The sequence below is a fragment of the Vidua macroura genome, chromosome 4, assembly GCF_024509145.1.
Source record: "Vidua macroura isolate BioBank_ID:100142 chromosome 4, ASM2450914v1, whole genome shotgun sequence".
NCBI lineage: Eukaryota > Metazoa > Chordata > Aves > Passeriformes > Viduidae > Vidua > Vidua macroura.
Genome location: NC_071574.1, coordinates 2,911,956 through 2,925,752, shown reverse-complemented (window position 1 = coordinate 2,925,752; position 13,797 = coordinate 2,911,956). Strand labels below are relative to the sequence as shown.

Sequence of the window (13,797 nt, the reverse complement as noted above, 5' to 3'; positions counted from 1 at the left end):
CATGAGATGCTTGGTCAAGTGTCATTCCACAAATAAATGGCATTTTGGATACTCACAGATTGTGATGAGGTTCCAGCAATAACGTTCCAATTTATTTGAATTAATTTGTATATGGGAGTTGGAAATTTATGTTTTATCTGAGTGTTCTTGAGTGTCAGGAGGGAGAAGGTGGGCTCTGGATAGAAAGAAATACTAATTCCCTATGGAAGATGCTTCCAGCAGACCTCACCTCCCATGGTGGACTGCAGGGATGAACCTTGCTGAAAAACTCCTTCTCCTTAGTCACAGCTTTTTCAAGAGAAATAGTCCTTGAAAAAATGGTCTTTCAGGTCACAACAGGAGAATTTATGATTATGACTCTATGCTATTTTGGACGGGATCGGGATGGGGAAAAGGAGAGGGGAATGATCAAAATATCCTGTGTGGAAACAGTGCGAGTTAGATTCATAACACATCTGTGCGAGGTGCAGGCAAGGCTGGCACGCTCGTAGGAATTTGGTGAGGTGGAAAGGAAAAAAAAGTGCTTCGTTGTGTAAGAGTCTATATGAAAAAAGGAAAGTATAAAGGGGGGTGGGTCCATAATGAAAAAAATCTGTGTTGGTTTCTGAGGGCCAGTGTTTGGGCCTTGCAGAAAACTCTTCCCCCCAAAGAATGGCCACAGGAAAGTGTAGGTGGGACCCTCTTGTTTGCAAACCAGTTCTGTAGTGTGACAGTGAAAATCAACCCTCCGAAGCTGCTTGTTTGCTGGGTTTTTTCACTAAAAATAGTGTGATGTCAGTATGTCTAGTGTCAGGCTGTGTGGTTTTTGTAAGTGTATCGCACTTACTCCATGTAATTATAGACACAGGTGTGGGTAGATGAGGTTCTGCTCCGTAAGGAATTGTGAGAATTGAGAGCTGGCTTTTACTTCAGGACTGTTCTCTCCCTGTCAGCCCTTCCAGTTTTAAAATCCTCCCTTCCAGAAAATGCTTGACTGGGAGACAGCAGAGGCTTTGATTGACTTCCTGTGATTTCACATAATCTGCCTGTGTGCCACTGAATACTATTGTTCAACGAAGAATCAGAATTTGTTGGCTCAGCACAGCTAGCTGGAATATATTTATAATAGCCCACTTCATGTATTTTTTTATTCCTAAAAAAAAAAAATTACTCCATAATCATTAATTCAGTCAGTTCTTGTCTGCAAGTTAATTAAAAAAAATCAAGGATTTCAGCTGGAGATAGGGTTGATGGGCAAATGAAACTCTGCAAAACTTCAGGTTTACGTACCTTAATACCTAAATATCATAATCCAATGTGTGTAACCAAATGCAGTGTATGTGTATCATAGGATTGTGGAATCCTGGGGTGTTTGGGGTGGGAAGGGACCCCTCATGTTTGCAGACACAGCTGCTGCCTGGCAGTCGGCTGCAGCGGTGGAGGAGCCCTGCCTTGGACGTGGCCAGTGTCACTGCAGGTGCACGGGCTCATCAGAAGGCTGGACTCCCAAACCCAGCTGTTGGACTTTGTCCCTCTCAGAAGGTCGAATCCACTTAGTGCCAACTGAGCAATTAAGGACAATTATGCTTTCAGCTACATTAACGAGTAACGGGGCAGGAAGACACTGGGAGGAAGTGACCCGTTGTCACACGCCCGCACACTTTGTGACTCACTATCACTGGCAGGGCGTTTGAAGTTCCCTTTGTCTCCGTAATGTGGGCTGCATAAATACTTTCCCACATGTTTTTTCCAGTTTTGCACACTCAGTTATTCCTTTTATGTGAGTGATTGCTGTGAATTCCATTCTCCTGTCTCCTTTAAACGTTGGTCTCAGCAGAAGCCATGGGATAGCTGAGTCTTGCCCATGGTGTTCACATCCTTGGTTTCCTCCTGTGCTGGTGGCCGTGCGAGGGAATCACACTGAGGGTGCTGAAGAATAATTTTGCCTTCCATACCCATTCATTTAGTTTAGAATGGAACCAGGCCCAGCTATTCTTCCTGTTCCATGTCTTCTGTGAACCTTCTGTGAGAGGGGGAAAGAACTGGCTCAAGGCCCACTAAATTCAGAAATCTCATTTGATTTCTTTATATGTAAAACTTCTGGCTTTGGCACTTGGACAGAGCTTCATCTCTTCCCTCCTCCATTTCTCATTTGGCCTTTTAGACTTCAGGTGTCAGGTGGCTGGACTTGAGACTCTTAAAGGTCCTTTCCAACCTTAACAATTCTGTGACGCTGTTTTATTGTAGCAGGTCACAGATTCACTCCAGCCAGTGACCTTTAGATGGATTATCCAGATTCCAAAGCTCCATCACACAGATGGGCCAGGGGAGAGCTGCCAAGGCAGCAGGCAGAACCCAAATCCCAGTGTTAACTGGTCCCTAATTTGTTGTGGTAGTGGGTAGTGGTCTCCTCTCTCTCTCAGATGTTCAGATCTTGGAGCAAGTCAGTGAGAAGTGTGTTCATGTCTCTTTCCTTTACAGAAAGAAACATTTAAAGTACCTTTTTGCTTCTTCCACTGTTGCCACCACAGTGTCCTTCAGCATTTTTGTAGTAGCAAAAATGGTGTTGCTGTGCCCCACTTTGTCCCCACTGGCGTTCTCCCCTTGGATTTTTACAATGTGTTTTCACTGCTGGTCATCGCTGGAATGGAAAAGCTTAGCTGCCTCAACTGCTTGTGGCTCTGCTCTCCAGCTGGACAGCAGTTCTGCTGTCCAGACAAGCCCTTCAGACAAGCTCTTTGGCTTCTCCACAGGCGGGAGAAAGCAAATCTGTCCTGGAAGAGGGCAAAGATTCTTTCCTGAGATTTGCCCTTGCAGAGATCATGGTGGGAGAGCCTTCCCCTTGGCACGGATCAGAGCGGCAAGCCTCCGACGCGGGGCTTTTACATCATTTGTAGGGCTGGACCAGCGCACGCATTTAGGATATTTAGGTGAAGTATTAAATTATGCACTGGTGGTTTGTACAAGTCCTTCCTCAGCTGCTGTCAAGCTCCATCCCTCATCCCCAAGGGCTGGGGAGGATGGTGTGTCTGTGTGCTGTCGGAGCAAGGCGCAGCTCCCTGCTCAGAATAATCCCCTTCTAAGGGAGCCGGGCTCTGTCCGGTGTCCCGCTGTTGTGTCTGGACAGTGTAGCAGGCTTTGCTGACTTCCAGAGGCTTAGGGAAGATAAAGTGGTGATCAGAGGGTAATTGCTGTTGACAGTGGGCAGTGGGCTGCTTGCTGATGCAACAGGCTGTGGCTGGGCCTGCAGAGGATCACCAGCCGGGCTGTGTCCTCTTGCACAGTTCCTGTGGCAGTAAAAGGTCCTACATGTTTAGGAACACATTCCTTACACAGCTTTTAAAAACAAGCAGCTGCATGTAAACACAGCTCTCCCTTTATCCCAAAGAAATGAGCAACCCAGGGAGCAGTTAGTGCCCTCACTGTGGAAACTGCTCCCATTTGCCCCAGTATTTGCCACTGAAAATTCACTTACTGTCTTTTCTCTGGAAGCTGTGGCTGCCCCATCCCTGGAAGTGTCCAAGGCCAGGTTGGATGGGGCTTGGAGCAAGCTGGTCTAGTCAAAGATGTTCCTGCCCGTGGCCAGGAGGCGGAAGGAGATGGGCTTCAAGCTCCCTTCCAACCCAAACCATTCCATGGGTCTGTGAAATAGGAAGCTTGGCTCCTGCCGTGCTTTCAGCCAGCTGGCAGAAGCTGGGTCAGATGCCAAGGCGTAAAAAGAGTGAGAGAATTTTAAGGCCTTGCTATAATGACTTAGTTCATGAGCACTGGGGGGACTGCATCTCTGCCAAAGCAACTTCCTCGAGCATTGGAAGCTCACAGTAGTGTTCTGGTGCTGAAAATACCTGCTTAAAGAGTTTAGACCCTGGAATTCCTGTGAAGCCTGTTGGGATCTCAGGGAAACTGCCTGAAAATGCAGACAGCTCAGGCCATCCAGCATTTTTTCTTCCAGTAAGTTCTGAATTAGCAGATGAATTATGAATGCAGCCTGTGCTTTCAGAATGTAGTGGGTACCCCCCTTTCTGGATTGCTCTGTCCTTTTACAGTGCATTATTCCAGTTAGGAACCCAAGGATGCTTTAAGAGTACTCCTTTGTGAAGTAAAAGTGATTTTCGGGTTGATGTAATGATACATGAAGGCATGAGTGCTTTTAAGGTTGTTAATGCAGAGCTCTCTCGTGTTCCTGGGCAAGTGTCTGACTGGAAAGTCGTGGATTTGATGCTCTTAAGAGCTGGAAACTTTGGGAGTAAAGCCTGGCCACTCTGAGTTGTAAAATCAAGCCCTCCCATACCCAAACTGGATTTGGTTCCAGCACCCCAGGTACCCCAGGTGTGCACCTCAGCAGTGGGCCAGTCTGCACATTGTTGCTGACTTATTTTTCTCATCTGCAAACCAAATTTCAGAGCCTCTATAGATGCTTTTTCCATACTTTTGGACATTGATACAGATGATGATTTTGCAAAATGGGACTTCTTTTCCTTTTTGTTTTTCACCTTTTATTGCAGCTGTGTGTGAAGGGCCTCATTGATACTGAATCAAAGAACTTTGTGTGGTGTAAAGTGAAAAAGGGACAGCCTTGGTTGGTTTATTGTGTCCAATATGTGACCCACAGGCCTCTCCATGTCCCCTGTTTGTATGTAAGCACCAGCAGAAGGTGTAGCTCAGGTCTCCTAAAATGCCAGACCCAAATGCTCAAGTCTTCCTCACACGTCCAAAAAAAATCTGACCTTTACTCAACAGAATGTTCTCCTGGGATTAAAGTAGAAAAATTAAGTTTATTACTATTTAAGTCTCTGAGCTACATGTGTAAGTTGCTAAACTGAAGGAAGAGTGACACCTTGTAATAATGTTTCAGTAAAAAACCTGGAATTGTCAGGAGACTGTTTTTAATACATTTTCATACTTCAAAATTCAGAGTCAAAGCCAGACTCCAGCTCTACCCATAATTAAGTTTTTTTTTAATAATGACACATAGTAAATATATATTTTTAACCTGTTCTAAAAAAAAAAAATCCGCAAACAAAACTAACCACCAAATCACCTGTACCTCCAAAATAAGATTATGATGTTATCCTTGCTATATATAGAGAGCCAAATAATTAAAGAAATGGGGAATGGGGGGATGTCTTGCTACTAGGAAAGCAGGAATTCCAGGAGACATGGTTTATAGTTCTAGGATAACTACCTATTGGCTAAGTTGGCTGTTAGGGCTAAAGCCCAGCTAAAAATAAGGTGCAGAGCAGATGAGCCAGGGCAAGGCCGGGCAAGTCCCGAGGCCGTGTTAGGCCAGCGTGCAGCTGTGATCTGGTATTAGTGGTGGCCAGGCAAGGGGCTGGCACGTCCATGGGCTGTGCAGGGAGCAGCCTCTCTGGCTTCTCCTCTGCTTGTCCTGTGCCCCCCCCCCCACCCCAGCTTTTGATTATTAGAGGGCAATATCTTTATTGCAAAAAAGCTCAGTTTGACCCTGAGCCTTATACCTCTTCTTTTGATTGTATGCTAGAGCCTCACAGCAAGAGTTCCATCCCTACTCAAGTTCCACAGATCCAAAAGCCCTTTCACCACGAATCAGGTGAGTGCAGAGCTGTTGCAGACCGTCCAGGGAGTGTGTCAGGCGTGTCCTCCAGCACTGGGAACTCTGGAACAGGCTGGCGTTCCTCTTTGCTGTTTGTTTCTGGTCATGGGATGGAAAAAGAACAGTTAATAGTTGACCTAAATTCAGGCCTAGTTAATTACAGTTTCCTTCAGTTCTGGCTTTGTTCTGTGTGTGTTCGCTGCCAGGTGAGGATAACCTGCAGTCCTAGAAAGCCTCATGCCAGGGAGGGAAGTGATGACAAGAAAATTACAGGGTGAAATTCCAGCCTTTTCTATTGGAAAAGTTGATCCTGAGTTGGCTCTAAACATAATTGAAAGACATAGAGGATTATGCATTTCTACGTGGCTCCCTGAGTGTGCGGCTGGCACCGAGCCCTGGTGTAAATGAGGGCTAGGAGCTGTTTTTGCTGATGGTGTGTGGAAGGGAAGAGCCTTCTCGTGATGTCAGCACAAGGAATATAGTGCAGGAAATCTTCCATCCTTCCCAGAGTCACCCTGCAGCTGGAACTGCTCAGGTACCAGAGAAGCACATATTTCTTGGAAGCAGTCGGCACTCCAGAATGTTTCCTTTGCTCTTTCAAGTGTAAGAACAAAGTAAGACGGGGTCTGTGTTTGTGGCCCATGGAGTTCTTGCATTTCGTGACTAATCCTGCAGCCTAGGGATTCAGACCTTCCTTTAATCCCTGTTTGTTTGTCATTCTGCCAGTCACTGTCACTCCAAAGGTCCCACTGGAAGAGAACATAAACGGAGGTAATTCCCTGAGCTTAATCATCTCAGGAGGTCTGCGTGTGAAGTCACAAGAACTTCTTCTCTCCCTTTTCTTCATTCCTTAGTGTGGTGAAACTGTTGTGAAAGTGGAGCTGTGTCTGAACCTGGTTGCTGGCATTTTTATTTCCATTAGTAAATTCTTCAGTGTCCTTCTCTTCTGCTAACACCTCCTCTGACACCAAGACACCCTTGCGAGAGGTGACACCACCACCAAACCTTATCTGCCACATCCCCAGACTCACAGGTACAGCAGCACTTCCATCCTCAAGTGGTGGACCACATCCAGGTGACGGGTGAACAGTCAGACTCGATGGTCAGAAGGGTTTTTTGTAACCTGACTCTGTCTTGCGGGCTGTTCTGAGTTTTTCTGGTTTGGTTTTTGTTAATGCTCAAGTGATTTCTTCCACCTGCCCTGACAGTAATGTTAAATCCAATGTTCTCTTTTGTGTAACTGCACTGTGTTTCTGCAGCAGCAGAGCTGGCTGGCTTTGTGTTATCAAAAGTTCATAGATAATATTTATTTATTGTGAAATATCCCAGAGAGACACACTGCAGGGGCTTCTGGAAGCACTTCATGGGTATAGCCTTGAACATACAGGGAAACATCAAGTAAAGCTGTGTATTTTTATGGCCAGCTGGCTCAGTTGGGGTTGCTGCAGAAACAAACTCTTCCCTCAGCCCCCAAAAACAAACAAGCAGAAGTTTTGGCGGCAGTTAAGCAAACAACAAACTCTCCTACAGAGACAGTGACAGTATTAAGGATCCAAATTGTGGAGTCAAGACTGCAGGTCCCAGTGTCAGTGCTCCACATGGGAAGGGGGTTTGGGACAGGGCTGTTAGGACAGGACACATTCTTTTCATGCCACAAAACTCTTGTGGTAGTGGGAGAAAGTCATTTGGCACTTCTGGAGTAAAAGGCAATTTCAGGCAATTCTTCAAGAAAAGATAAGAGAGAATGTGTAACTTGCCAGGGTTTTGTTTTTTAAGGACCTAAGAAATCAAAGCACACGAGTTCCAGCACATCCCAGAACCTAATGAGAACATCCTGTCATCATATCTTCGCCCTGGTGACCTGGGTGGTTTCTGTTGCTGATCCCTCACAATTAGGCAGTACCGGCACCGCCACAAAAATGTTGCGTGTACACAATTTGTGAGGAAATCACTGGGAATTATGTTGGAACTGTTTGGAATGTGCATTTGAACTAAATGATTCTTCTTTTCTTCGCTGGTTTTTCAAAAGGCACACTTCAAAATAAGGCTCAGGAGGCGGTGACAGGATGGACTGGCCTAGTTTCCTTACTTTGGGAATAGCAGAATGGAATTTTTTAGTAGCTGCAGAACACGTCTGTCCCTGGGGACATTTTGTACATTAGCACAGTCTTTGGAAAGGGACTTAGATTGATCTCAATTTATTCCCCACTGGTTTCTCATTAGTTTCATTTTGAATTAGTGAAGGTGTGGATCTTCCCTAGATACTCTTCCTTGCTCTATATCCAGAAAAAGGCTAAATTAGGCAATTGAGCAAGTGAACATATGGGAGGAACATGGATGGATGGATGGATGGATGGATGGATGGATGGATGGATGTAAGGTGTATCTACATACATATTTAAGGAAAGCTTCTATCACTAGCACAGAATTCAGCCCATGTATTTTACACTATATAGTAAGATGGTAAGACTCTCCCATGTGAGTGAAGCTGAGGGTTCTCTTTAGGCACACAGAGGGTCGGTTGATAACAATGTTGATGAAATTAGATTTGGGCAGATCACAGCTTTATTTAATAGCAGAGAAAGAGCTGTAGTTCCATTATTTTACAATCACACTCTAGGACAAGCACCTGCTGTAACCAAGAATAGCCATTTCTCATGGCACAAGAGCATGGGCTGATCTGTTCCTACAGGTAAGATCGGGATGTAAGTGATGCAGGACTAGCAAATTAAAAAAAGGAAGAGGTAACAAACCAGCTAATTCCAGAATGAGATTAGGATGGATTAGTCTGTCTAGCTCAAATCCCCACACAGCCAGACTGGTTCTGTGTGTTTCTTCACCATCGCCCCATGTGTTATCTTTCTCCCAAGTAACAAATGATCTGACAAGAGGAAATGGCCTCAAGATGTACCAGGAAAGGTTTAGGTTGGACATTAGGGAAAATTTCTTACAGAAAGAGTTGTCTGGCCCTGACACAGACTGCCCAGGGCAGCGATGGATTTCCCATCCCTAGGGGGATTTAAAAGCTGTGTGGATGTGGCACTTGGGGACATGGTTTAGTGGTGGCCTTGGCAGTGCTGGGGGAACAGTTGGGCTCAGTGGACTTAGATCCCATATGTTCTGTTAAGTGCTTGGGTGCAGGCTGCATCCTCTGAAACAGCAGTGGGCAGTACCTGTAACGTGGGATTGAGCCTGGCTGTTTGCTCTGAAGTCACTGAAGTGCTGCATTATGGAAATCAGACAGGAGAACAGATAAACCCCTCACGTGACACGGTGTTTCTTGGGCTGGGCACAGCAGTTAGGGAGAGGACCCATTGCCTGACTTCCCAGCAAGCTATGGGAAGTTGGCGCCGTGGGCACCGCAATGTGACAGCATTCCAGCTGGGTTTCCCTTGGATGCTGTGCTTGGCAGCTTTGCCAGCTGGAGCGGTTTTTGGAATTAGAGTGGGTGTATAATTTTCCCACTGTTGTGCTGTCCTGGGGCTGCCATACTTGAGAGTGCCTGAAGACACAGGAAGGGCCGGTTTGTGGACTTACAGCCTTGGCATTCATGAATTCCAGCACAGAGGAGAAGGGTTGGAAGTTTGCCGTCGGAGGGGAAAGTGCCCCGATACCATGTGTGTGGAAAGCAGGACTGTTCTCTCCATCCTGCATGCTGTTTGCTCTAGTTGGCTTCGTAGGGCAGGGAGATCCCTGTATGTTGTTGGGAAGAATGGGGTAACAGGGGTGCTCCTGATTGTCACAGGGACACAGGAACTGTAGCACGAGATGTTCCTCACTGATGTTCATTGCTCAGAATTGTTGGAGTACTGGTGTAGATTTGGGAAGAGCCAAGTATCCTACAGCTGTGAGGTTTTACCTGTCAAAAATCCCTGGGTATGTTTTGTTTTACCACCTTGGATTTTATGTATGGAGTAAGAACCATGGTCAGTTACAGACCCATGTGGTTGAATGAATTTTTTAATTGGTTTTCTGGTGATTTCTCCCAGCCCTATACCACAAGAATAATTTCTTCAGGGTTCTTGATGTATCTTATCCAGAGAAGTGGTAACTCTGCAGGTGAGGATGCTTTGTGGGAAGATGTTTCTGAAATGGAACTGGAATTCCATTAGTCATATAATAGAACCACAGAATGGGCTGGGTTGGAAGAGACCTTAAAGACCACCCATTTCCAACCCCCTGCCAGGGGCAGGAACACCTTCCACTAGACCAGGTTACTCCAAGCCCCGTCCAGCCTGTCCTTGAGCGCTTCCAGGGATGGGATAGGAACTAGAACTCCACTGATGGCAGACTGTCCTTGCAGAGTCCCTCCTCGCTGGCCTCGGAGCACTGAGTTCCCTGCATGGCCACATTGAGCAGCAGCTGAACGAGACCCTGCGGCGCCGCCGCCACGCGGGAGACAACGACCACAACATCGAGGTGCTGCTGGGGGTGGACGACTCTGTTGTCCGATTCCACGGCAAAGAGCACGTCCAAAACTACCTCCTCACCCTGATGAACATCGTGAGTATCGTTTGGGAGCTGGAATGGCTGTTGGGGGCTCTTGTAGGAGCACCAGGTTTGGGAAAAATAGCAACGGGATCGTTCTGACTGCTGCTGGAGAAGGTTTTCTGGTTTTAAGATTTTCCTTTAATTAATCTTTTTTGCAGTAGTTTCCTTCCTAGGGCACATTCAGGGGTATTTCCAATAATGAGGAAATAGTTGAAAAATAGTAAGGGGAAAAAAGTAAACTTGATCCATTCCTAGTAATTCTGAGCTTCTCCCACAACACAGTTCTGGAGAAAAACTGATTAAAGCATAAATGTGTAGAGGAAAAGGGGTTCTAAACCCTCAATGGCTCTCTGACAGCAGATCTTCTAGTAATACCAGTAGATCTGTCTTAGAAACGGTGGAATCATAAGATTTTCCAGGAAATAAAACCAATCTCTTAAGGATGAAGATGAGGGACTAATTATTCCCATAATGATTCCCATTAGTAATGATTTTGTGGATGTAGGAATGATTCTGATATGTTTTACACTCTTTTATTCTTGGAATAATTTAAAAATGATGCCTTGGGTTTACAGAGCTTCTAAATTTGAGAAATTAGAATCTGAGCAGAAAAAAATGATTCCTGTATGAATTTAACCCAACCAATGTGATGTTTTCCAGCACATCACTCAGAGAATCATCTCCTTTTTCCCACATACACCGTGGAACACCAACATTAAATCTCCATTAGACATTATTGCAGAATATTGTCCTCTTGGTTTTAAAACCTTTTCAGTGAGCAGCAGGGTTGATCCATGTCCCAGAGCACTTCCATGTTTTTCACACGCCTGTGGCTCCATCTGCTGGGAGTGGCTGTGGGGCCGAAGGCAGAGTGAGCTGACACCCTGCTGCCCAGAGCTATCCAGAGAACGGGATAAAATAGGGCTTATGGGGAAATCTTGAAGACTTGAAGCTTAAGGTCAGCTATAGGGTCCTTTTCATCTCCAGGGAAGTCATTCCTGTGTCTAGAAAACTCCCCTGTTGTCCATTGGCACAAGGGAAGTTGTGAACATTTATCCTGGCCCAGCCCTTTGTGGGAGCAATGCTCTTTCACTAATGGGGAGAAAATAAGAGAGGAATACCTGACCTCTGGGATGATTGCTTCACAGAACAGGCAGCCTGAGCTCTGTACTCATTCTCTGTCCCACTGCCCTGCTGACACTGCTCTCAGCCTCAGGGATTTCAGGTTTAAACCATGGGCTGAAATCCTCGTGCCAGGGCCCGCAGTCTGGACAGCTCCCAGTGACCTTTTTCCCTGAGGGGAAGTTCTGTTTAGCCTGACTGAAAAATAAAACAACCCCTCTAACTCCTGCTCAAACCCACCAACCTCTGAACTGGGGTGTTTATTTCTCACCAGTTGCCCATAATATAATATTTATTTTGTTTTTAGGGGAATGAGGAGCTTCATTGAGGACCTGCAGATGTTTCACACTCTGGTGCCAGGACATTTCTCACCTTCCCAGACACAGGGAAGGGCCTCAAGAAGGACAACTTTTGGCCCATCTGCATAATTCTGTTTTTCTAACTTCCCCTCCACAACGCCTCTTTTTAGTACAGAAGTGACCACAGAATTCTAATTGATCTTGAAAAAGTAGGGCAGCAGTATAAGCTGCTCCAAAAAAAAATACTCTTCAAAACAAGAAGCACTGGAAATGCTCCAGGCCAGGTTGGACAAGGCTTGGAGCAACCTGGTCTAGAGAAAGGTGTTCCTGCCCATGGCAGAGGTATGGAATGAGATGAGCTTGAAGGTGCCTTCCAGCCCAAATCAGTCTGGGATTCTGTGATTTCCAGGATTTGTACTTGAAGTATTTTCCCCAATCCCCTTTTCTTTGAGCTCTGATCCATGAAACATGAGAGGAGGCTTGACATGTGCTTCCCAATGTTCAGTGTGAAGGGGGTATGTGATGACAGGAAGTGAATCTACGCTTTCCATTGAGCGGAAATGATCCGAGACTTGAATCCTTTTCTGAGGACTGTAGTGCTACAAGCACTTGAAAAAACATCTCCGTGGCCTTGGAAGTTCCCTTGGTGTCATCAGTGGGTTTTTTTTTCCCTTTTTAATTTTTTCTCTTTTTTATCTCAGGTGAATGAAATTTACCACGACGAGTCCCTGGGTGTCCACATCAACGTCGTGCTGGTCCGGATGATCATGTTGGGGTACGCGAAGGTGAGCGAGCCTCTTCTCCACCCTCACCTCCTGGGCAGAAAATCCGAACTGTGCTGAACTGGCTGCCTCTAGGAGCCACTGGGTCTAACGTGTGGCTCTCTCAGTCCATCAGCCTGATCGAAAGGGGGAACCCCTCGCGCAGCCTGGAGAACGTGTGCCGCTGGGCCTATCAGCAGCAGAAGTCGGACCCCAGCCACGCCGAGCACCACGACCATGCCATCTTCTTAACCAGGCAAGATTTTGGGCCCGCTGGTATGCAAGGTAATGCAGCTGACCTGGAGCAGAGCTCTGGGCTCGGTGTTTCTTGGCTGGCATCTGCCAGAAAAGAGGAAAAATTGGGAATTGCATTGTGAGCTCCCCGTCTTGTTCATTTCACAAGCTTTTTCAAAAGCAAGGAGACCTTGTCATGAGTCCTTGCCATTTTTGTCCAACCACAGATTGAATTTCTCTTTTGAGAGTTTTAAATATATACTTCTTAGCTCTCTTCAAACTCCTGTGTGTGCAGGGATCACTGGGAACCTCAGTGCATGTGGCATTCCACCCCCCTTTATTTTGTTGCATTTTTCATCACAGATTTCCATTTATAGACATCCCAGCCACTCTGACACCTGCATCCATCCTCTGGCCTCAGGGAGCTAATGATAATGGGCAGGAACTCCCAAAGTTCAGGGTGTGTCAGAGCTGGCACTGGTCAGGATGAGGAGCCAGGCAGGCTGCCCTGGCCTTAGAGCAATGTTAGCTTTTCCTAAGGAAGTTTACTGGGGGTTCTCATTTAAAATCCATGTGCTGAGCACAAGACTCAGCCCTGATGTCTCTCTGTAGGATATGCTCCTGTGACGGGCATGTGCCACCCGGTCCGGAGCTGCACCCTCAACCATGAGGACGGGTTTTCATCAGCCTTTGTTGTTGCTCATGAGACTGGGCACGTGTAAGTACCACTTTTACCATCAGATCACAGAACGCAGTAGTGGTTAAAGCAATGGAGAGACAAGTGGGGGAAGAAAGGAAGGGGAGGCAGGGTGAACTTGTTTTCTCTGGGGTGAGGGAAAGGTCAGGAAGGGACCTGGGAGGTCCAGGCAGTGGAGACAGGAGCTGGTTTGAGTTTCTTTCACTGCTCTTTCCTCAACCACCTGTGCTGGTGGGTCAGATTTGGTACCTCTTCCATACCTTTTTCCTTACAGTTGTTTTTGCAGTAGCTCTGAGGGGGGGTTCTTTGTTTCAGGCTGGGCATGGAGCACGATGGGCAAGGGAACAGATGTGGGGACGAGACGGCGATGGGCAGTGTCATGGCCCCCTTGGTGCAGGCCGCCTTCCACCGCTACCACTGGTCCCGCTGCAGCGGCCAGGAGCTCAGGAGATACATCCAGTAAGGCCTCCCCAGTGCAGCCAGTCTCTGATCCCTCTTTTTTCAGACCCTCTTTCCCTTCAAATCCCTGTTAGAAAGGCTCTGACTCATGAAGGTTATGCCCTCACATGGGGCTGTTCCATAGCCCATCTGCTCAGGATGAAAAGTCTGTGGAAAGACCCCTCTGACTCCAACGGGATTTGG

General features: G+C 46.6%; 1 protein-coding gene across 2 annotated transcripts in view; it reads left to right on the top strand.

Annotated features, from left to right (window-relative positions):
* Nucleotides 1–13,797, top strand: part of ADAMTS3 (ADAM metallopeptidase with thrombospondin type 1 motif 3) — a 60,406-nt gene that overhangs the window by 35,628 nt on the left and 10,981 nt on the right. For both annotated transcript variants that reach the window (XM_053975128.1, XM_053975127.1), the window contains exons 5-9: nt 9,855–10,054; nt 12,165–12,248; nt 12,353–12,509; nt 13,071–13,176; nt 13,471–13,614. In XM_053975128.1, the coding sequence (XP_053831103.1) occupies nt 9,855–10,054; nt 12,165–12,248; nt 12,353–12,509; nt 13,071–13,176; nt 13,471–13,614 (691 nt within the window). The remainder of the gene's footprint in view (nt 1–9,854; nt 10,055–12,164; nt 12,249–12,352; nt 12,510–13,070; nt 13,177–13,470; nt 13,615–13,797) is intronic.